General features: G+C 59.1%; 1 protein-coding gene across 3 annotated transcripts; it reads right to left on the bottom strand.

The window, feature by feature from the left end:
• Positions 1–102: 102 nt before the first annotated feature.
• LOC126639208 (tyrosine-protein phosphatase non-receptor type substrate 1-like) lies at positions 103–11,804 on the bottom strand. 3 transcript variants are annotated; one of them, XM_050313837.1, is made up of 9 exons: positions 11,775–11,804; positions 11,269–11,398; positions 4,485–4,841; positions 3,961–4,272; positions 3,460–3,810; positions 3,106–3,204; positions 2,742–2,766; positions 2,320–2,359; positions 103–1,603 (listed from the first exon to the last, which is right to left on the bottom strand). In XM_050313837.1, exons 2-9 carry the CDS (start codon positions 11,339–11,341, stop codon positions 1,349–1,351), a joined length of 1,512 nt encoding a protein of 503 aa, XP_050169794.1. In that variant the 5' UTR covers positions 11,342–11,398; positions 11,775–11,804; the 3' UTR covers positions 103–1,348. The 3 variants fall into 3 exon arrangements, with proteins under 3 accessions (XP_050169794.1, XP_050169793.1, XP_050169795.1); XM_050313836.1 differs by lacking the exon at positions 11,775–11,804 and having other exon boundaries at positions 11,269–11,525; XM_050313838.1 differs by lacking the exon at positions 11,775–11,804 and having other exon boundaries at positions 2,742–2,763; positions 11,269–11,523.
• Positions 11,805–23,511: the final 11,707 nt, after the last annotated feature.

Raw genomic sequence — 23,511 nt, 5'->3', positions numbered from 1 at the left:
GCACACTGCAGGGCTGTGCAGGAAAAACAGACCCCCAGCCCCACCCTGCACCCCCAGTGCAGGTGACAAGGTGGCCTCCCTGAGCACAGGGACACGCTGATGTGCGGGAGCAGCACAGGACTTTTCACTTTTATTATAAAAATATCTTGCAAGCAAAAAGAAAAAAAAAAAGGAAACAAACAACAAAAAAAAGTCTGTACAAGCAGTCACATCGCTCCCAAAGCATCCCCAGGTACCCCCAGCCCCCTGCCAGCTGCCAGGGGGGCAGCCCCATGCATTTCCTCTGCTGCAGGAGCCAACACAGGGTGAGACCCCACGTGTTGGCCCAGAGAGGGGCCACATGGAAGAAGACATTTGTCCTCACTAGTGGCCTGGAGAGAGCCTGCCTGGCCCCCAAGACAGAGCTGGGGAGTGGGGCATGTAAGTCTCTTATAAACTCTGTAGGGGTTGGAGGGTCTTTACTGAGGCCTCGGTCTTAATCTTGCACATCTTATTCTAGTGTTAAGTACACAGCAGTACACCCACGTACAACACAAAACATCGGGGGGGGTTCAGCTCTAAAAATTAACAGTTACATGTCAAAACAGTCAAAACATGTTACATGGTACCTGCGGGGAGCTCCCGGGGAGGGGAGCCAGGCTGGGGGGACCCCCGCACGCTTTGTACAAGCCTGGGGCAGCGCTGGTGGGTCCCGGTGCAGGGCAAGGCTGTGCAGAGGAAGATGATGATGATGAGAAGGATACTCGGTGCTGGGGAGCCAGACCTGGAGCCCCCCTGGACGGCAGGGTGGGGGCTCGGCTCGATGGCCTTCCAGCCTCTTGGCCTTGGGGCGAGACCGAGGTCCCGCAGAAGGGACACTTGGGAAGAGAGGCGGACGCTTCGGTCCTTCCTTTAAAGCCAGAGTGTGGTGTCCAGGCGTGGTGGCAGAGCCCCAGAAGGCAGTGTGGGGGCCCTGCTGGTCCCGGGGAGCCGTGGGCCAGGCAGTGGCATCCCCATGAGAGCTGGTGTGGAGGCACTGTACCTGTCCCCTCAGCCCAGCTTGAGCTTCCCAAGGAGCTGCTGCTCCGCTGGCTGAACCCGCTCGTGGGCAAACCCGGCACACTGAGGCTGAGCGACCCCTGAGGGGGGTCCTGAGGGGATGGAGCTGGCAGTCCTAAGACCAAGCTGGTCCCAAAAATCAGGTCTCTGTGGATGGGAGGTGACCCCCACAGTATCGCGGGCTCCACTTCCGTCCTAAAACACAGGTACCGCAGCGCGTCTTCACATCGCTCCCAGTGCTTCCAGGAGAACCCTCCCGGGGAGGAGCAGAGCTGCCCCCCGTGGGACAGGGGGTCCCAGCAGCCACTGCTCACTTCCTGGGGATCTGGACGCTGGCGTACTCGGAGCTGGCCTCCTCGGGGCGCGGGGCCGGCCGCTTGGGCGCCTTGCTGAGATGCACCATGTCCAGGTCGGCGTAGGTGAGGTTGTCGTCGCCGTTGGGGGCCTGGTTGGTCTGGATGCAGGCGTACTCCGACTGCTGGCTCATCTCCACCATCCGGCGGATGGTCTTCCTCTCCTTGTCAAAGTTCAGGTCTGCATAGGTCAGGTTGTTGGGGTCGGATTCCTGTGCGAGACACAGAGAGTTCCTCCTCTGGGAGGACAAGCGAGGATCTCCCTGGACCCACCACCCACTCGCCAACCCACAGCTCCATGCTGGAATCAATCCCACTGCAGCTTGTCCTGGGACACCTCAGTCCCCCTGCCTGCACAGGGGGAACAGTGCCAGCAGCCACCATCCCGCAGCCATGCTCTACCCCGTGCTACCGCTTCAAATCGTGAGCCACCCTGTCCTGGGAGGGATGGGCTTCAGAGCCACTGCCACAATGCCAGAGCCACCACTGAAGCCGCTCCATCGCCCTGTCCCAGCAGGGCCAGCCTGCCCAGCAATGCCCACGCGGGAGCTGGCAGAGCCTGGGTGGGATGGACAGATTGCTGCTGATCACGATTTAGCTCGCAGCTGCGTCACCGAATGCAAAACAACTCCACAAATAGCCTGGCTGGCTATCGCACAGCTGGTTCTCCAGGCAGCACAAACCCAGACTTTACTGGGAGGGAGGGCGAAGGCAGGAGAGATGCTGGGAAGTGGTTACCCCATTGCTGGGGCAGCTTCCCTTCCATCTCCGGCCACAGTGTGGAGACACCAAGAGGTTTCACTGGGGAACCACCACCCTCCGCTGGAGACACTGAGATGTTTCACTGGGGAACCACCACCCTCCGCTCCCATCTCTGGTGTCTCTCGGCCACTCTCCCTCCACAGTCCCACAGGGTGAATGGACCCACCTGGGTCGTGGCCTCGCTGCTCTTCTCCGGCTCATGTAACCTGGAAGGGGGAACAAAACCAGAGAGACAGACTGAGTGCCCTGTTGCCTCCCCGGTGATGGAGCAGCTGGGGAGGTCAGATGCAAACCAAAGACCTTGCAGCCACACCCAGCAGGATGTTTGCTCATGTGCTGGTCCAGCTGCCTCTCTGTGGCCAGAGACCAGCTCCCACATGCCTGCTCAGCCCCACCACAAGCCAAAAATCACCATGGGGACAGAACCCCAGCCAGGGAGATGGGCAGAGCCCATGCTCCTGCCTTCCCTTTCACAAGTTTTGGGGGTCCAGCTCTGTCCCAGTCCTGAAGGACTCTGTTTGTGGGCCAGAGGTGTCCAGCTCAGAGTGCCCACAGGATACCCAGTGACTAGAGAAGAACTGCACTCACCTGGCAGTTGGTGAGCTTTTACCTGCTGGAAGAGAAATAGTTTAGGAAAGAAATAATCCAGGAAACAACATAATCCCCCCATTTCCCTAGGCATGGAGCAGAGGCTGCTACAAGGGCAAGGACACATCTCTTCCCAGAGGCAAATGCCTACGTTTCCCCAGAGTTTCACTCCATTTTTCCCTACAGGAGAGGGCAGGGGTCAGACCAAGCAGAGCTTTCTCTACTGCCTGCAAACAGCCAGGGCGCCTCTATCCATCATCCCACTGGGCAGGAGCCACCAAGAATTGTCCAAGCACTAATGTGAGAGAGAGAAAGAAGGGGCTTGGGAGCAGCTGCCTCCCTGCCACACACTCAGCTCCCTTACCCTTCATCTGCTTTGTCCGGATGAGGTACAGAATTGCAGCCACCAGCAGGACCAGCACCAAGCAGACCACGGCCACCACAATATAGATGAGCAAATTGACTGAAACATGAATGAAAAGGTCACCATGGCCCAGGAACCTGGTACCCCCAGTCCCTGCAGACTCACAACTGGGGTTGGCCCAATTCCACATGAAGCCCTGAGGAGGACAGCTCGAAGCCTGCCACTATCACACCCTCCATCCCCCTGGTACAGAGATTTAGTCCTTCAACCAGATTTTGATGGGGCTTTGGGCTTTCTCAGGGGGTTACACCATACAGCCACCCCAGCAGGCACCCCATCCCAGCTCTGACGCACCGCTGTATATCTGGGACCCCTTGTTCTGTCCCTGCTGGTCCGGGCTGGCGATCCACAGGATGGCTGACTGGTTGACAGGGGCCTGAGCGTCGTGGACCACCAGGCAGGTGAACATGGACCCATTCTTCTCCTCTGTTGCTTGCACCTCCAGCTGGCTCTTCAGCTCCAACAAGCCCTGGCGGAACATCGACGGCCGGGAGTCCTTCTCCTCCTTTATCTTCACCCCGTTCTCCAGCCAGGAAACAGCCACAGTTTCTGGGTAAAACCCCTTCACGTGGCAGGTGAATTTCATGGTCTTGTTCACCTCAATGGGGCTCGTCTGGTTAGTGCTCACATCGACACTGGGGGAAACTGGGAAGAGAGGCAGCGCCTGCTGTCTGACGTCCCTGGCTCTGCTGCCCTCAGGGTGTCCTGTCCCCACCCCATGGCCCACTGTACCCACTCCAGGAGCCCCAGCCCCCCAGGAGCAGGACACCCCAGCACAAATGCCCCAGCCCTCACCTCTCAGGACTCTGCTGAGCTGGTACATCCCCTTCAGCGAGCTCGATGACGCCAAGTGCTGCACCTCACAGATGAGCTGTGAGAGGACGTCACCCTCCTCTAGGACCACTGTCACACTGCTGGACATGTTGTAGGATTTCTCCCGCCATTCAGTGACCTGGGGCAGCTGAGATGAGATGGAGGTCTTGTCCTTGAACCATTTCACACTAATGTTTTCGGGAAAGAACCCTCCAGCCGTGCAGTTGAAAGCCACTGATTGCCTCGGCCCCGCTCTCTGGCTGGGCCCGGACACGATCGGGGGGGAGGGCTTGGCTGTGGGGAGAAGCACAGGGCTGTCAACCTCTGTCCCCCTGCCCAGCCCCGGGTTTGCAAGGAGCAGGGTCTCTACAGGGCATGGGGATAGCCCACGGCATCCTCTCCTGGGACCAGCTCCCAAAGCCCCTTCCCCATCCCTGCTCACCCTGAGCAGAGCCCACTGGGCTGGGCTGGTTCCCTCCAGGAGCTGTTCTGGGAGCCCCACTCACCGAGCACAGACACCTCTGTGCCGCTTCCACGCCGAAACACCTCATTCCCACCGCTCAGGGACTTGCGGAACTTCACACAGTAATAGGTGCCGACATCCTCGGGCTGAGCATCCCTGATGTGGATGGTGAAGTCTGTGTCGGACTCTTTCACTGCTCTTGTCACACGGGGGGGAGCAGAGCCTGTGTCCTCATAGATGGTCCTGTTCTCAGTGCCCCAGCCCTTCAGCCACTTCACAGGACCAGGAACACTGGATCCAGACACGGTGCAGTTCAGGGTGAGCGTCTCCCCCGCTTTCACCGACACCTTGTCCTGGGGCTGGTGCAGCTTGAAGTCCTGACCCCCCTGGGCACCGGCACCTGGGGAAAAACCAGACCGAGTCTCAGCTGGCACCACACATCCAGATGCCCCGTTGTTCTCCCAGTCCCGGGACAGGCTTAGCACCCCTCTGTGTTAGCAGGGACCACGGGTCACAGGGCTGTCCCCTCGCCAGGGAGCCCAGGGCAGAGCCTGTGGTTATGGGCACAGTGCTCTGCCCGCAGTGCTCAGCAGCAGAGCCAAGTGGAGCTTTGCTCGGCCAGTGCCTGCCGTGCCCTGTATGGCTAAATCATGGAGCAAATCCCCGCTGCCCACACCTCTGGGCTGCCTCCCACGGCCACCTGGCTTTGTCAGCCAGGGGAAACAGGGGCACAAAACAAGGCACTCCAAAGAGTGCCCCTCACCGGTGTGACACTGTTTTCTACCCTGAATCTGTCCCATTTCTGCATGGAATCCCAGCCCTGGTGATACCAGTGGAGCACAGACACCCCCATCCTCAGTGCCAGCCAAGCAGGCACTGCTCCTGCTCAGCACCAATTGCAAGGAGCCGCTCCTTCAGAGCATCTCCACACCAGCACTCCCTAATCCAGCTGCCTGCCCTGCACCAACAGCAACATCCCAGCTGATCCCCACTACACATCCATGGGTTACCCAGGGGTTAATTTTATCAGTGCTTCCCACGCCAGTAGAGTTATTGCAAAGAAAACTCAGTAAGATTTCAAAACTGCTCACAAAGTTTTTAAGCCACGTGGGGAAAGAAGTGGGGACACCACTTAGATCCACCTGCTGATAACAGGGCTCACCACTGCAGCCCCAGAGCTGGCAGTGGCACCCAGAACCATGTCACGGTCCCACAGAGACTGCTGTCTTTGAGCAGGTAACACTGAGCAGTGTGGGGAGCACAAGGACCAGCACTCCACAACTCTCACACCAGAATCACGGAATCCTTTAGGTTGGAAAGGCTCCCTGAGATCACTGAGTACAACCATTAATGGAGCACTACCAAGCCCATGACTAAACCATACCCCAAGTGCCACATCTACATGACTTTTAAATCCCTTCAGGGACAGTGACCCCACTGCTGCTCTGGGCAGCCTGTGCCAGGGTTTGACCACCCTTTTAGTGAAGAAATTTTCCCCAGTAGCCAAACTAAACCTCCACTGGTGCAACTTGGAGCCACTTCCTCTTGAGCTGTCGCTTGTTATTGAGGAGAAAAGAATGACCCCAGCTTGGCTACAACCTCCTTTCAGGGAAACCCAGGGCAGTGACTCCTGCCAAAGCTGCCTTTGGGACACAATCTCAGCTGGATGCTCCCAGGAGGACCCATTGTAGGACAAGCTGCTCTGACCCCTCAGGCCACAGCTGGCTCCCACAGAGACCAGAGCTGCCTTTTGGCAGCTGTTAATCCCTCCTGACTCCCAGCAGTATGTGCCGTACCCACAGATGTTCCTGCTGTTCCTCAATGTGTGGAATTACTCGATCCCGATGTTCGGAATTACCACCAGCAGTATCTCCAGACTCCTCCAGTTAAAGTCTTTTTGCTTTTTCAGTCCACAGCATCCCCAGTCAAAATCTTCAGGCCTTGGTGTTCCCCTTCAAAGGCGCATCAGGGTTAACGTGGCAGGAGCACTTGACACCAGAACATGTTTTCCCCATGAAACACAAAAGGACAGAGCTGCTTTGTGTCATGTCCAGATGTGTCATTCAGTCTGAGCCTTGGTCTTGCTTCTAAGCAGTGGCAGCCTGACCACCTGTGAGGTGACCCTGGGCTTCTCAATTGACACCCAAATTGTGAGGAGCAGCCCTGGAGCAGAGGCCTCGCGCGCTCCTTGTGCTGAGCACGGCGCTGACGCAGGGCACGCTGCGGCATCTCCTGAACTTCTCCATCTCCTGAGCTTCCCCATCGCCTGCTGCCCCCAGACCTTCCACAAGAAGTGGTTGAGAAACACAGGGAGGAAGTTTGAAAGCACAGAAGCACCATCACATCACCCGCCTCTCGATGAGCCCCTGCACGAGGATGTGACGCGGGCAGGGACTGGGCTGCCACAGGCACCGGGACTGGCATCCCCAGCCAACAACTGCACAGATCCCCCAGCCCCTCCATGCACCTGGGGGGTGGGTCACAATACCAAGTGCTCACTCCACCATACTGAGAAAACCATGCAGCACAGCAAGGGCCCTGTGCCCTGTGTGCCAGGGGGCCAGGCCCCCTCCCCACCACACGGGCTCTGTGCCCTGTGATGAAGGCCTTGCTCCTCTGTAAAAGTAACTTCTGGGGGTGGTGACCCCCTATGTCCCCTTGAGGGTCCCCTGCACCAGGGGGAACTGCCTGCACCGCCCTGCATAGCCCAACCTGTGCGAGCCGAGTGCCTCCTCTTCATCCTCCCGCTTTCCATCTGTCCATCTCCACACAAGGCAGGATGCGTGCCGAGGGGCTGAGCTGGGGAAGTACTTTGGGGTCCCAGAGCTGACCCCAACACCAGAGCATGGTCAGGGTGGGCAGTGCTCAGCCCCCAAAGCTCATTTCATGTTTGCAGCGATGGGTCTCAGAGGAACATCCACAGGAGCACTGGGATGTTGAGCTGAGCGTGGCCAGTTGTTCTGTCCTGCTCCCCACTGCCTTGGCACAAGGGTCCTGCCTTCTTGAGACCACAGGGATTTACACCTGCAGGCAGCAGGCACGCCTCCCCCAGAGCCCAGATTTGCAGGAACGTGGATGATCTGTATGCATTCCACGTCACGGAGCCCACGTTCCCTCCTCGCCGGGCAGCGGCGTGCGAGCACCCTGTCTGCCTCCTGTGCCCGGGGATTAGCAGGCACAGAACATGCTGTTGTCCACTGACAGGCTGCGAGGTGCTTTCCTGACTGCTGCTGCTCCCAGAGGAATCGGGAACAAAGGGCTTCACGCTGGGCTGCCTGCCCTCAGGCTTCACTGGTCACAGCACAAAACACCTCAGGGCTCCAGGCAGCCTCTTGGACAGGACTAAAATGGGGCTTTGGGGTATTTTTCCATGTGTTCTGTTCTGAGCCATCACGCTGCTTCAGAGACTCCCACCCATCTCTGCTCAGACCACCCTGTTCAGGGTTTGCTGATCTACGACACACGAGCTCCAGCCACGACCCACCACAGTAACACCTCCACAGCACCTGCTCGCACCTCCCAGCCCAGGAGCAGGAGGCCCTGGTCAGACCTGGCTTCTCTTCCTCCTGCCTGCACCCAACACCCTATGCCAGGACCAAGCTGACCCCCCCCCACCTGCTCAGAATGGCCTCAACCCCCTGCAGCAGCACCCAGCAATGCCCCCACCCCCCCGATGGGAAAACACAAAGGGGAAGTTGAGAGAAAACCCCAGAATATGCAAGTTAGAAAATGCAAAGTTTCCACCAAAGCTCCTTTCCTCTTTCCCCCTGAATGCAGCTTCTCCTTGCGTGCAGCTGATGCCTCCCCTCCTCCTTCCCCTTTCAGGGCTCCCTCCCCAAGGGTGGTGGGACCAGGAGCCCAGCTGAGCCCCCTTCCCAGCAGCTCACAATAGGGTTGTGCACTAGGAATGGGATGCTGGGGGTCTCCAAGCCACAAGCACATGGGACACCACAATTTCTCACTCTTTCAGGGCAAACCTGCCTCCCACCTGCCACCCTATTTTCTTTGACTTGGATTTCAAACTACCTGGAAGGGGAGCATGATCCTCTCGCCTCCAAGATCATGGGGAACTTAGGGGCTCTGACCCTGTAATCTGCTCTATCCTACACTCCAGAATTAGCCAAGGGTTTTAGAGCCCTGAAAAGCATCACCTGACAGTTCCCATGTAGGTGGGAGCACCCTTGCAGTGCAGACCCAGAGCACTTCCAAGCCCAGAGCAAGAGGCAGGAGCTCGATCTGGCAGAGCCTGCCTCCCTCCCGTTATTCAGTTTAATTTGGGAGTAAAATAATCCCAGTTCTCACTGCAGTGCAAGTTTTCCATGCCGGTGACACATTTTTTTCTATATTCCACCTTTTGAAGTATTCGATACTGAACAGATTGCAAGAGGCCGGGGTTTAATTCAGGAGAGGCTGCTTAGATGCTTCCCGATAAAAATAGATTTTTTTTCCTCTGAAGGAGCCGGATAAGGAGCTCTGGGATGGCCGTGTGCTCCAGAAACAACGTGCAGCTGGTCACCGGCATCCGAAGCCCCACGGTCACTCAGTGAAGGAACAGGCCGATGGGCAAGAGAACCCCAAAATAATCCTGCTGGAATTTCACCTGCAGCGCTGCTGCCGGTGGCGGAAACAAACAGGTGCTGCCTATAAAAGGCCTGGAATCTGCTGTTTAGGGAAGCCAAGGAGAGCCCCAGGGATAGCAGTCAAGCCCCAAGCAGACCCCGGGGCGCTCAGGGAGGGCTGTAGTAAAGGCTGTGCTTTACATCCGTGACATCAGAGGAAGCCTCGGCTCACACGCAGCCACCATTTCCAGGCTGCCCTCCTCCAGCATCAGCAGAAATTCATCCCAAGAGCCAGAGACCCAGAACCAAACAGAACTCCCCTTTGGAAGAGGCTCTGGGAAGCGCAGCTGAAACCCTCCGTGGAGACTCTGAGAAGGGCTCTGCAGGGCGCAGGTTTCACAACAGGACTTTGCTGCTTGGCTTCCCAGGACCTCAATGCCTTTGCCCTACAGGAAGGTCTCCTGCAGGACCTTTGCCTTTCCCCTCTGCTTCTGCAGAAGCTGTTGGAGCAGCCGGCAGCAGGAGCCCGGGCCAGCTCTGCTGGAGTTCAGCTTAGTTTGAGCCGTGGCCCAGGAGGGATTCACCATATGGGGGGGGAAAAAAAAAAAAAAGCACGCCCTGCATGCTTGCACCTGAAATGAGGGATGCCAACCACCCCACAACCCAGGGCTTTCTGCCCCGGGGTGGTTCTTTTCCCATGGCTGGCTTGAATAAAAATGGGGTTCTTACTCCAAGACCACATTTCATTAAGCTCGGGAGCTTTGCTGGAGCCATTCTTTCTCTCGCTGGGAAGCCGCGCTCACCGCCAAAGTCTTCTTGGCTCTCAGCAGCCGGAGTTTTCAGCTTGGGGCCAACACTTCTCAGTTGTGATCAGGCGACTCAAAGCAAGGAGTGTTGTGCTGAAAGCATTTGCTTTCTGCCCAAGTTTGCATCCAACTCTTCGCTCAAGTAAAGCTTCGGTGGTAAATATTTCCAATGGGCATGGGAGAAGGTGGTTTTCCCCCACGGAGCCTGGGCTGGGCTGTTTGTAGTGGGATCTGGCTGGGAAGGGCGGGAGTTGGACAGACCAGGCAAAAAGCTCAGCAGCAAGATGCTCCTGGAGGTGTATCACTATTGCCCTGGGTTTGCCCCAAAAACCTTGTCCCTCCACTGGCGGGAAGGAGAGCGATTCCTTTGCCATTAACACTCGAAATGAAATATCCTAGAAATGAAACATCCTTGAAAGCAGCTGCCACCACAGGGCTTCGTTCCTGGTGGGACCAGAGACTTCCCACTGCCGAGAAGGGAAGGGAAACAGATGGGGAGCGGCACACTCTGACTGGCTGAGTCCCCAGCGTTTATGAGGGACTGGTGGAGACATGAGCCCTGGGGAAGGCTGGGAAACCCCGAGCAAGAGGTAGCCCGAGGCTGGGTGGTGCCCGTGGATGTTGCAATTCCACCGCTTCGGTGACCAACAGTTGGGTAGAGAAAGAGCCCACAGGGTGTAGCAAGAAAAACAAGTTCCTGGCAGAGGAGACAGGCGGCACTCACCAGAGCCTCCCCATGCCTGCTCCACCACCATCTCCGAGAGGGAATTTGGGCTGCTTGCTGAGATTTGCCTCTCCCATAGCTGGCAGGGGGTGCTCTCAAATGGGTGGGAACAACATGCCTCTTCATGCCCCTGCCGAATTCCCTGTCTCGCTGGGAAAGGGAATGCCTGCCCGCCCGCCCGCCTTGAAGTTTGGTTTGAGAGGAGCCGCGGAGCGAGGGCCCCCCGGGAGCCCCTCGGCCATCGCCGCGCTCTAGGTCATCCCGGAAAGGTCAAACCAACCGTGCGCGGAGAGGCGGCGTCATGTCGCGTACCGGAGGTGTGCGGGAGCGGGGAGAGGCGAGGATGGGGGAAAGGGAGTAAAGGGCAGGGAGAGAAGGAGGGGACAGGGCAGAGGAGAGAGGAGCAGGGTGGGAAAACAGGGCAAAGCAGAGGAGAAGGAGAGGAGCAGGGTGGGAAAAGGGGGAACGGGGGACAGGACAGAGCTAGGCAGCAGGGTGGGAGGGAAAGGGGGAAAACAGGGCAAAGCAGGGAGGGAAGCTGGACGAGAGGGACAGAGGGAAAACAGCGCAGAGGAGAGAGAAGCAGGGTGGAAAAAAAAAGGGAAAACAGGGCAAAGCAGAGGAGAGGAGCAGGGTGGGAAAAGGAGGTCCAGGACAGAGCAGTGGAGCAGGGTGAGAGGGAAAAGGGGGAATAGGACAAGGAGAGGAACAGGGAAGCAGGCAGGAGCCATGGCTTACCGGGCAGAGCGAGCAGCAGCAGGCAGGGCAGTGCCCAGGCGGTGCGGCCGGGATCCCGGGGATGCAGCTCCATCGGTGCGGGGAGCGGAGCCCGCGGCTTCACAGCGCGGCCCCGCGCCCGGCTCGGCTGCTGGATTTGATATATAGGAAACAAATAATTAAAAATAAAAAAAAAATAATGAAAGGAAAAAAAAAAAGAGAGAGAACTGCAGCTGGCGAAGCAAATCGCTGTTCTCAGCCCCAAAATGAGGAAGGAGGCCGGGCTCCCCCTCCTTCCCCCTCCCCACCACCACCGCCGCTCCGCGGCGGGCGGGCAGGCAGCACACGCAACGCACCGACACGGACCCGCACCCGCGGCCCCGCCGCCGCCCGTGGGCACCGGGCCGGGCTCGGCTCCGCTGACGGGGCCGCCGCGGCGGGGCCCCGGGCGGGCGCGTGCCCCGGTGCCGCGCGGAGCCGCCTCCCCTCCGCCGCCGCGCCGCCTCCCGCCGCCGTTGCCGTGGTACCGGGGAGGGACGGGGCTGGCCCCTCTTTCGAGAACCCCCTGGCTCTCAGCAGCCGCGGTTTAGCTCCGCTTCCCCTCCCACCCCCCCCGGTGGCGGGGGCGAAACCAGCCCCGCCCGCCCCGGGGCAGAGTTCTCCGGTCACCCCGGTGTGCGGCTGCCTTAAGGTGGGCTGGGAGGGGACCCCCGGGACCGCCCGCCAGGAGCCCCGGGGTGCCCCGTCCCGCTCCACCGGGGCGGATAAAAGACGGTTCAGTGGCCCCAGGGCGGCGGGGAGGGGGATGGGGGTCCTCTGATGCGCCACAGGCTGCCAGTGTGGCCACTGCTTTGCCACGGCCACAGCCCAGCAGCATCCCTGCGCTGGGATCGGGGTGCAGGGGCACAGCTTTCGGGGTCCCGAGCGCCCAGGGACCACCTGGGGCTGGGCCAGGACAGCCCGTAGCCGAGGCACAAGCAACACACAGCCCTGGGAGTCCCAAGTGTCCAGGGACCACCCAAGGCTGAGCCGTGAAAGCCCTTGGCAGAGGCACGGGTGGTGTTTTGCAAGTGCCTCTGGCCCACGAGGGTCAGAGCAAGGAGGGGACACTGGTGCAGCAGAGGCAGTTGGAGGGAGGACGGAGAGGGAGAGGAAATTCCTGCACAGCACACTGGGAGCATGGGGACATCCCCGTGATGTCCCCTCAGCTGGAGCCTGCGGCAGGGAGGGGCGAGAGCCTGAGGACGAGGCAGCTGTAATGGTAGACAGGGCTGAGGAGGAGGGTGTTTTGGTGTCAGCATCCATGGGATGCGTGTCCCTGCACCACCCTGCTTCTCCCTGTCAAAAAGTCCTTCCCAGAGGAGGCACAAGGACACATTCTCCCCTGCCTGCACCTGTCACAGCTTCTACTGCCTGTGGGCACTTCAGCAAGGCCAGGACAGGTACCTGGGGTGAAGATGCAATGCTGGCAGCTCCCAGCACCACCCCGCTGTCCCCTCTGCCCTCTCAGGGGTGAGGTAGACACTGTGCAGAGCAGGAGCTCCCAGCCCACCCAGCATCACCCGCAGCACCCCCAGCAGCACCGATCACATCGACCGCTCTCCCACTCCGGGCCGGGTCCCCGAGGGCCGCACCAGGTGCCGTGCTGGGGGACCGCCTGCCAGCTCCCCCCTCCCTCCCTCTCTCCCTCTCCAGGCAGCCGCCGGGGCTGTCGGCTTTATTTAGAGCCTCGCACAAACACACAGCCGAGATATCTGAAGTGACTTGGCACCATCAATCTGCGCACGGCGTCCGCCCGCGCATCCCCGGCCCCGCCAGCCTCCCCCTCGGCCCCAGCTACGCCCACAGGGCACATCCAGACTTAATTTAGCGCTGCTGGGAGCCAGGAGCAGCTCCCCAGGCATCTGCACTCACCTCCCCCTGGGACCCACCGGCAGCTGGAGGCTGCACTCAGGGGCTGCAGCCTGCGCTGCTCCCACTGGAGGAGGATTAGTGGCCAGTGCTGCTCCTGAGCAGCCCAGGGCAACCTTCATTTCCCTTTCACACAGCTGGCCAGAGTGGGAGCAAGGAGCAGGGATCCAGAGGAGCCCTTGGATTTGATCTTTTGAGCATGAGGTTTAATAGCCTTGCACAGGGATGGGACATGGGGACACGTCCCCACAGTCCACAGGTTCCCTCACAAGAGGAAGCAGAGGGGCATGTGCCGAGTTCTGCTCTCTGGTGACCAGCGACAGGACCCGAGGGAACGGCATGAAGCTGTGTTAGAGGAGGTTTAGGTAGGGTATTAGGAAAAGGTTCATCATCCAGAGGATGGTTGGGCATTGGAACAGGCTCTCCAGGGAAATGGTTGCAGCACCAGCCTGAGAGAGCTCAAGGAGCATTTGGACAGTGCTCTCAGGCACAAGGTGGGATTGTTGGAGCTGCCCTGTGCAGAGCCAGGACTTGGACTCAATCCCTGTGGGTCCCTTCCAACTCAGGATATTCCACGGGATTAGCAGCAGTTTGTGGAAACCTTGCAGCTACCCCATGATGGGCAGTGCATCCCACTGGGCCCAAGTCCAGGAGGAGGGACCCCTAGGGCAAGGGGGTTCCCAGCAGGAGGGAAGGTGCCAGGGACACGCTGCAGCCATTCACAGCCACCTTTCCTGGTTATTTTTACATGGAAGCACAATTCCTGGGGCCTGGCTGCCTTCAACCTGCCTGGGCTGTTCTCCTGCTCGGCGTTGAAGGTTCAGACAACCTGTTTGGAGGCGATTGCAGAGCAGAGCCAGCCTGCACACAGGCAGCAGAACACTCGGGAAGGGAAGTTAGAGCTTAAAAAAAGCTCTGCAAGAGAAGGTACGGCACGGAGCAGATGGCGCGGCGCGAGCTTCCCTGGGAAGAGCTGCTATTGCTCCCCATTAGGAAGCATATGGGCAGGCTCAGCTGCCTCCCCTCCTGCCCACGGCCCTTCCACTCGGCATCTCAAGGGCCCTGCTCCAGCACAGGGGGTTTGGAGGGTGCACCCCAGCAGGGCAGCACCTTCCCCGTGCCAGCCGGGGAGCCTCGGGGAGAGGAGCGTTCAGCTCCTTGCGCGCCCGAGGTGGGGGGAGAACGCCGAATTTCAGGAGTGCAACGCTGCCATCACCACCATCCTTCTGCACCGAACACCCACGGCGAGCAGGAGGCTGTGGTGCCGCTTGGCAGGGCGGGTGGCACTGCCAGGCTGTCGGTGCTGCCAGGGCTGCGCTCGCTTCGCAGCATCTCAGTGCTCCAGCTCAAAACCACTGCTCCCACAGGGGCGATTCTGGAGGCCCCGGAGGATTCCAGAGACTGGCTCTCCCCGGCCCTGGGAGCCAGGCAGCAGCCAGCACAGGGATGGGGCAGCGTTCCAGGGGAGCTTTTCAAGAATAAGTTGATTTTCGCAGCTTTGAGGCGCAGCGAGGAACTCGCGTCACGCCGCCAGCACCCGTCTGGGGAAGGCACGTGCTCTGTGTGGTGGGTCTGGGCTGGGCTCAGCCACTCCCACAGGTTTGGGTGCTGGGGGGTGGCTGGGGAGGCAGGGCTCTGCTCTCCTTCCCTGCTCCCAGCTGGGACCAGGGGCTCAGTGTACTTTTGCATTCCCCCATTTCCAGCTGGGCGGCGGAATCTGCCCCCTCCCCAGGAAGGGGTGAGGATCCTTCCCCATGCAGGGACCCCCAGCCAGGGCAGCAGCACCCATCAGCATCCAACAGGGACAATTACAGCCTTGCCAGGGCGATCCCAGTGGAAAGTCTTGCAGCACTGGTTTTGCCCAGACTGTTCTTTCATCCCTTAAGCAGCTGCCTGTCTGATCCTCTCCCCGCCCCTGAGGGACAGCAGTGGCTCACTCAGCTGGAGGGAATTCACAGGGGATGGAGATGGAAGAGGTTCCAGTTCCTACCCTGCAGAGCCAAACCTGGGCCTGTTAATGAGCCACATTTCACTAAGGATGGAGTTGACTGCAGGTCTTTTCCTGCCTGGGAATTTCTCCCTCGGGATCCCCACTCCAGCATGGGATGGTGCAGTGGGAAGGGTACCAATAGCTTGACCGACCACACCATACCAGGGCACAGCAGCTGTCCCAGAGGGCTCAGTCCAGACTCAAAACCCAAACCAGATCGGGGATAAAGGGAAAAAACACTTTGGACATCAGGCTGGAAAACACCCAAACTCAGCAGCCAGCAGTGCAGTTCTGGAGCTGTGGCACAGACCAGTGCCCAAGCACCAGTGAGCAGCCAGCACTCGTGGGAGCCCTCCATGATAATGACTCAATGATCTTAGAGGTATTTTCCAACCTCAATGATTCCACAATAAACACGAATGACACAATACACGCCCCCACCAAGGCACGTGGGGCTGCTGGGACTCACTGCCCTGGGCAAGCTCAGAGCCACCCAGTTGTATCCTGGCCCAGTCCCAGCCCCAGCACCCTGAGAGGTGCTGCTTTCACAGCTCACCACAACAAAACACCATGTGGGACCACATCAGAGCACGAAGCCCACACGAGGTCTGCTCGGGTACCTGCAAACCAGCACAGCCTCCCCAGCACATGCATGGGGCTGGGCACATTCACCCCATCCATCCTCCAGCTCCAACCCCAAATTTCAAGAGCCCTCCATCTTAAGAACGAAGTGGACACATCCTGCAGCCCCCCCTGCTTCTCCTCACCACCCCTCAGGCTTCAATCAGAACTCACAGAGGGCTTTTAGCTGGGAGAAAAACAAACAAATGTCTCCTGAAGTTGGGAGCACCAATTACACTGCTGATATTTAGGGCTTCCAGCACAACAAATGGAGCTTCAGCTTCATTAGGTACCATGCCAATTTAATCCAAGACATCCAGTACAGGGGAAGCTTAAATTAGTTTATCTGATGTTAACTTATAACAAGCAATATGGCAATGCGGGGATAGAAAGAAGTGACCTGTGAGCTGTTTGCGTGGACCATGACCCGTGGAAGGAGCACCCAGAGCCCTCCAAACACCGATTTAAGAAGCAGGGGGATGTATCCTACCTGTCTCCTCATGCTCCTGTCACGGCACCCACCACCATGAACACCATGCAGCTGGGGAAGGGGGGCACCCAATCACCCCCTTATATGGGAGAGGCCCTGGGGAGGGTGATGAGCTGCAGGGGCTTCATTATGGCTGTGATTGCCAGGAGAAAGGTGGGGTTGGGTTGTGGGGGATGCAGTGTGAGCAGCCTGTGCATGGGCTTTGCCCCTCACCTTTTGGGGAGCTCACGGGAACTGCCTGTAATTCTTTTGGTCAGGCTTTTATTGGGTGATTCAGGAGTCACATCTGAGTTATTTCAACTCTCACAGGTCCTTGTCAGAGCTCTCAGGGCTTGTTGGTGCAAGGGAGGTGTGGGGGGCAAGGGGGGAGGAGGTGAGGTGGTCCCTGGCAAGGGGGATTTTCCAAGGAGGGCCCCTCTGTGCACACTGGACAGCCCTGCTGCCCATTTCTGCCTCCTCTTTCGGGAGCAGGGCTCTGAATCACAGCTCACTTAATTTGTGTCCCTCTGCCACTGAATTAATCCCCAGCACTGCTGGGATCAGCTGGTTCCCTCCAAGCCCCTGAAATGACTTTCAGAGAGGACGAGGGAGGGATGTGGCACTGCCTGCCCACGCTGGGCTTTGCTGGGGTGTGGAGTGATGCTCCAGGTGCCCTCATGGCATTCACACGCTGTCACCCTGGACTTCAGCAGTGGCAGCAGAGCCTGGACAGTGTCAGACCACCACCCACCAACATCAGAACATCCACCATCAGAATGTCCACCACTGTCAGACCATCCACCACTGTGCCAAGCAAGCAGGGAAGCCCATAGGATATAGCAGGGACTGTATCCACAGTGTACCTCACCCATCCCAGGGCCATGCTGTGCTCCCAGGCTGCTCCCACCCAGCAGCCGTGCCCTGCAGATGCTGCAAACCGGGTGACTTGGCCGGGCTTCCTTAATGGAGCCCAGCAGGCTCTGGGGGAATTCCTCACGGCTGTGTCAGAGCAGGAAAGGTGGTTTATATCCTGTGCCTGGCCTGGAAGCGGCCCTGGCTGACCTGGGATGAGGGGTTTGAGGGTGAAACTGCTGACAGGCTGGGAAAACCCGTCCCCCAGGGTCGGCTGGGAAGGACAGAGCTGGCAGTGCCAGTACCTGTGTCCAGTGAGGTGCTGGGAGGGCTGTGCCGACCTTTGCTCGAGGGCAGGGTCCTGCCCCTTGCTCTGGAGGAAGGTTTGCTCGCTGTGGGTCTGCAACGTGTGTGGTGCTGCCCAGGAAGTGGTAGAGCCACCATCCCTGAAGAAACGTGTAGATGTGGCACCTGGGGACGTGGCTTAGTGGTGGGCTCTGCAGTGCTGGGGGAACAGTTGGACTCCAGGATATTTTCCAGCTGTCACTGCTGACCAGGGCACAAGACAGCCCCCACCCAGGGCAGCTCATTGGGGTCACAGGGTGGCCCCAGCCCTGAATCCCTCGTGCCTGGGGTTGCAAAACTCAGGGGCTGTGTGGGATATCTGTGCTGTCTGGAGGGCATGACCGAGCTCCCCTCAGCTCTGGTGGGGTCCAGAGCCACAGGCAGCCACGGTGCCATGGTGGTGCCTCAGGACCCTTCCCCAGCCTGGGGAGCAGTGGTGCTGTGGAGGAGAAAGTGGCAGGGAGGGGAGGGGATGGCATGCAGGGGCAGGCAGAGAGCTCCAGCCATGCAGGAACATTTCAGAGCTGGGTGTTAATCATTGATAGGTTTCTGGGAGCTGTTTGAGCCAAAGCCTCCCTCCCTGCTCCAGAGGGGGAAACTCTGCACTGCTCTGGCCCATGGGAATGTGGTGGCAGTGCCAGTACCCAGATCCCCCAGCACACAGGCAGCCCCAGGGGGCAATGCTGGAGAAGACCTTGGTCTCCCCTTGGCTATACCACCAGGGCTGTGGTGGGGAGAGGAGCCCAGTTGAGGGAGGTGTGATATCATCTCGGTTTTCTTCTGCCTGCTTTTTTTTGGTTTGTTTTTCTTTTCTTTTTTTTTTTCTGCATCCTCTCCAAGTTCTCTGCTGATTGCAAATCGTTATCATGAAAGCTCATCCGAGGCTGCAGCAGCAGATAACGCTGCACTGCCGGGCCGGCGGCTGGAGCTCATCGAGGCTGCGCTGCCTGAGAGTCCTGCGGCAGCTGCGGATGGAAATAAAACTGCTAACGCGGGGGACTGATCACGTTCAGCCACCTCAGCCCATCGCTTCCTGCTCGGCAGGGCCCTCGCTGGGAGACGCTGAAGTCCAGGCTCAGTGGGGGAATCTGCACTGTGGGATCTCGCCACTCGTGACACCGGGGCCGGGGAGATGCCCCACGGAGGGCTGAGACACGGCACGTGGGGTGCGGGAGGGCCAGTACAACCCCATGTCACCTATTGCTATTATTACCAAGGGTCTGGCAGCAGGAGCTTCCCTGGGGTCTCATTTGTGGCAGTGCAGGATCCAGTGACTCACAGAGGGAATGGCGATAACATTGGGATGCAGGGGGATGTGCCCCATGAAACAGCTGGACCCAGCCCTGGAGGGGAGTGCTGACCAGTCCCCAGGGCCATCCCCAGCCCTGCTGCTGGGCTGTCCCAGTGGTGGCCGTCCCCACACTGTCCCCACAGCAGCCACAAGGCTCCAGGGCCTCATGGCCAGAGTTCTTGGTTCCTTATTTTGGCCCCATTAAGACCAGGCACATCCCCACTGCCTGACCCATCTCCGTGGAGCTGGGGCCATTCTAATCCTGCTACTGGGAGCTGGGTGGAGAAAAACGCTTCTCCAAGGGATTTGTGTTGGTTTGTCCTTTTTTTTTTTTGAAGTTGAAAGGCAACAAAAAGCTGGAGGATTAATTCCAGCTCTGCAGGATCTACCATGCTCCTGGTGACTGTGTCGCTCCGAGGGGGCTGGCCCTGATAAGGAGCTGCAAATCCGAGCTGCAAAAGTGCTGCCATCCCACCAGAGCCTCAGAGGGGGATCAGGGATTTAGAGGGTCTGTGTGATGTCTAACAGGTTTAGAAAATATTGCCTGGGATTATCCACTCACGGTGGTGACCGCAGACCTGTGAGCTGCGGCAGATGCTGGCACCAGCTGATGTCTGCTGAGGGGGCTTCCTGCGTGTGGGAAACCTGTTCTGCGTGTGTTTGCATCGGTGTGCGTGTTCACACGTGTGGATGGACGGCTCTGGGACAGGCTGGAGGTGTGGATGGGGCCCGTGGCCCGGTGACACCGCGGGAGCTGAGCCGTGCCCGGCCCCCCACGGCTGCCAGCCCTGTGCTGGGTCTGGGGTGCCAGGAGGCAACCGCGGGAGGGATGCTCCAGCCTCCGCTGCGCCGCAGCTCTGACCGCCAGAGTTAATGATATCCACCCAATTAGCCCAGCCTAGCCCCGAGGATTAGCTGATGGAATCATCATCCCAAAGCGTAAGCAGTTAACGCTGCTAATTAGTCATCGCGTGAATCCCAACCCAGCCACTGACTGCGGCGGCCGCGGTAGCCGTGGGCAAGGGGTGATGCCCACCCGGCCGGGCTCTGGGAGAGCGGAGCTGTTTACGGAGAATTTGCCGGGCTCGGGGATCCGTTATTTTTACACGTTGCCATAGCTACTGATACCATTATAAAATTAAGCCTAAACCATGCGGAAGAAATGGATCTGTCACAAGGAATTATTTTCGGGAGCGCGCTGTGGGTCCGGGCGCTGCCCACCCCGGGGCCGGCGGCGAGGGGCCGATCCCGGTGGGGTGATGGGGGTCCCCGCATCCTGCCCACGGGCACGTCGCTGGGCTGAGGCGCCGGGCAGGCTGCGGAGCTCCGGGATCGCCCGGAGCCACCGGCGCCAGCACAGCCCCTCCGGGCTGGCAGCAGCGCTGGGCACGTCCGGGGCGAACAAAAGCCCGCTGAGAGGGAGCTTTCAGGCCGCGCCGCGCTGCCTCCCGCAGCGCCTGCTTTCCCCCTTCTCCTGCCTCTCTCAATATTTTTCCCTTTCCCTGCTCTTCTCCGCAGAGGGACGCTTGTGCCGGGCTCGGGGGCTGCCAGCGCTGGGGCCACGGCCAAGCAGAACCACACTTTAAGGTCGCTCCCCGGAGCAGCGGGGAGCTCCAGGGACCCCGCAACGTCCTGCCCTCGGGACAGGGAGCTCCCCAAAGGTTTTCCCTACCCTGAGCACTTCTCCCTGGGCAAAGCCACCTGGAGCATCCCCAGGAACGTGCACAGTGGATGCAACACATGAGGCTGTGGGGGCACCAGGACCACTCCAGTGTGCCACCAACAGCTGATCCAGCATGAAGAGCCCCTGGCACCTCACTGGAGGCAGGAAACTCCTTCCTGCCCACCCTGGAACCCTCACACAGCCACTGGCAGGACCCAGCACTGCAGCTGGATCCACCCTCCCTGTGTTGGCTCCAGAGGGCGATTGTCCCTGACCAACGTCCCGTCCAACACCGAAAGCACAAAGTGAGTCTTTCTTAAGCACTGCATGTTCCTGTTTGTCCCACGGCCCTGGAAACCCCTCTTTAATCACTGCCAGTCTTGGCCTCGTGGCGTCCCGCAGTGAAGGACTGAACGGGCCAAAGGAGTGTTGGGTACAAAGGATGTGACACTTTCATTTTCACTGCCTGCCCTCTCTGCCTGTGATAGAAGAGGTGAGGAATGGTGAGAGGGCAGCCCCCCATCCATCCCACACCCGTTCTGCTCCATGGATTAAATGAAAATGGCTCCAGGTCCGGCAGAGAGGTTCCCACAATCAATAACTGCAATAGCACAACCTCCTGCTAGACACCAGAGAATCCACAGGGACAAGCAGCATCTTCCAAACACCTCCACCTCTTTTCAACTTAGAGCTCTGGGCTGCAGTCTGGGGGGCCCAGTTTGCTTTGTGGGCAGGGCCAGGCAGTGCCCAGGAGTCCACCTCCTCCCCAAACACCCCAGTTGTCATTCCATTCCCTGGCTGTCACTGGGAATGTTCCTGGGGGACTGGAGAACCCCCCGCTGGGCTGGCCAGGGCCCTCACTCCATCAGGAACCCTGGAGGGGATGAGGCTGGCAGTGAGGCTGTGGCACAGAAACAGTTCCTATGACAACTCCAAATCCCAGACCTGTTCATCCCCTTTGGTGAAAATCCACAACAACCGTGAAACCAGGGAATAAGATTCAGTAGTAAGACGTGAAATAAATCAGGGCCAGTGTAAAGCATGTCACCGTTTTACTTCGGCTTCGTTCCTTTCCAAGGAAAAGCCTGAGAAACCAGGAGCTGCAGAGGGGTGAGCTAACAGTTTTGGAATTGGAGAGAGAAGGTTCTGACCGTGCAGCATTCCAGGGCTTCTCCTTCCTGTTCCCTCTCCTGGCAGGAGCCCAGCCCAGGGAAGACAGTGGGCACAAACAAGACCCATGGAACATTTTTTGGGGACCATCAAAGTGTCTCCCAGACCCTCTCCCTTCTCTTCAACCCCCTCAAGGCAGCTGGCTGCTCCTCCAGCTCCTCCTGCTGCTCCCTGTGCTGGCACACCATCCCCATGGCATTGCCTGGTCCTCTTGGTAGCGTGGGGTCCCCCTGGCATCACGGGGTGCTCGTGGCATCCTGGGGGCCCTGGGGGGTTCCTGTGACATCAGATGCTCTTGGACCCGTGGCTGTTTGGGGGATGCTGGTGTGCAAGGGGACCAGCCTGCCTCTCCCTGGGGATGCGCTTGTGCCCACCTCGGTTTCATGGTGGAAAGGACAGGGATGGGGACAGAGCAGGGGTGCAAGGGTGTCTTGGACAGAGACAGCCACAAATCAGGCCCTTGGCTGGAGCCACAGCCCTGTCAGCCACTGGAGGGGACCAGTTGGAGCAACGTTGGCTCCAGGAGACACAATGTCCCCTGGGCCCTGTGACAGACACTGCCACTGTGGAGGAACTCGGCTTCTCATCACGGAGCCGGTGCATCCCAGGGCAGGGCACGAAGCATTTATCCCTGTTTCTCCCTTTTTCTTCTTGCCCAGCCCTGGCTTCAGCACAGCTAAGCATTGTTCCACTCCCCACGAGTGCAGCCAGCCCTGTCCTGTCCCCCAGGACACCGGGGAGATGCCTGCAGCCCCCTGTTTCAGCCAGCCCACGCACTAGCTGAGACCATGCTCTTCTTCAACTTTAATTAAATCATTGCTGCCCTCCCCTTGCTGCCAGGGCCAGCCTCCTCCATCAGCCACTCTCTCCAGATTAATTGCTCTCCGTTATTCCATGTTTTCTGTCATGCTCCCCCTTGGCTCCTGGCACAGCCCACACCTCCCACACTGGCTCCCCAGCACAGCACAGCACAGCACAGCACAGCACAGCACAGCACAGCACAGCACAGCACACACCACCACCCTGGCAGGCCCTGCCAGCCCTCTCGCACTGGCACCTCCAGGAGACACTTCCCACCTCCCAGGTCAGATGCCAGGGCAGCCCCTGAGCATCCCCTGGCAGGCAAGACACACATCCCAGTACACCCCAGCACTTTTTGGCTTGACTTTGCCATCCCATGAGGTCCTGGCACTGGGCTCACACACCACACACACATTGGTCTTCCTGCTGGGACACCAATCCTCTCCCACCACCCATCCAGGCACCACCTCAGCTCCACACTGAAGAGAAGTCTTTGGCCCCTTCACTCGGGCCTGGCTGTGGCAGGAGGAGCCTGGTGGGTGCCAGCCCCAAACCCCAGCATTGCCCTGTGCCCCCCCAGCCACGGCAGCTCCCGACCTCCCACACCCCGAGCCTGTCTCGCTGGAGCACCCAGCGGGTCACTTAGCAGGATGTGACAACCAGGAAAACACCACAGCGAATCCATGACCCCAGCACTGTCTGACACTGCCCCCTGAGTGAGGTGTTGCCCCCCAAGTGAGGTGTTGTCCCCTGAGGGAGGTGCTGCCCCCCAAGTGAGGCTCTGCCCCCCGAGCAAGGTGCTCCCCAGCACGCTCCTACCTTGTGTCCGTGCTCGGGCGCTTGTTTGTGCTTTCACTGCCGGCACACCCCGGGCTGGTGGCTTAAAGGATTTTCCTTTAATAACCACCAAATCCCTCCCCTGGGCAGTAAGCTGCAGACCTGGGCCCTTTCCTAGGTGCAGAGCGCTCCACCGTGCTCTGCTCGCTCCCTGCTTTGCATATGCTCCTATCAAACTGGATTTCCCCACTCCTGATCCAGCCCAGTGCTTAAAAAGCTCTAAATCCCCTTGAATTTCATTTCCCCTGGTCCTCGAGGTCTATCCCCGGTTTCGTTCTCACCCACATATTTTACATATTCCTGTTCACAGCCTT

Source organism: Myiozetetes cayanensis, unplaced genomic scaffold (assembly GCF_022539395.1).
Source record: "Myiozetetes cayanensis isolate MyiCay16 unplaced genomic scaffold, myiCay2020 scf19, whole genome shotgun sequence".
In the NCBI taxonomy this organism is placed as follows: domain Eukaryota; kingdom Metazoa; phylum Chordata; class Aves; order Passeriformes; family Tyrannidae; genus Myiozetetes; species Myiozetetes cayanensis.
The sequence above is the reverse complement of the archived record's forward strand: the minus strand, read 5'-3'. Positions and strand labels throughout refer to the sequence as shown.

Excerpts from the sequence above, each read along its gene's own strand:
- LOC126639208 (XM_050313837.1), bottom strand. The coding sequence starts at position 11,341 with ATGGAGCTGCATCCCCGGGATCCCGGCCGCACCGCCTGGGCACTGCCC. Across the intron at positions 3,205-3,459 it reads GGGGTCCCAGATATACAGCG|TCAATTTGCTCATCTATATT; the intron begins GTGCGTCAGAGC and ends TTCATGTTTCAG. Across the intron at positions 2,360-2,741 it reads AAAAGCTCACCAACTGCCAG|GTTACATGAGCCGGAGAAGA; the intron begins GTGAGTGCAGTT and ends TCCCCCTTCCAG.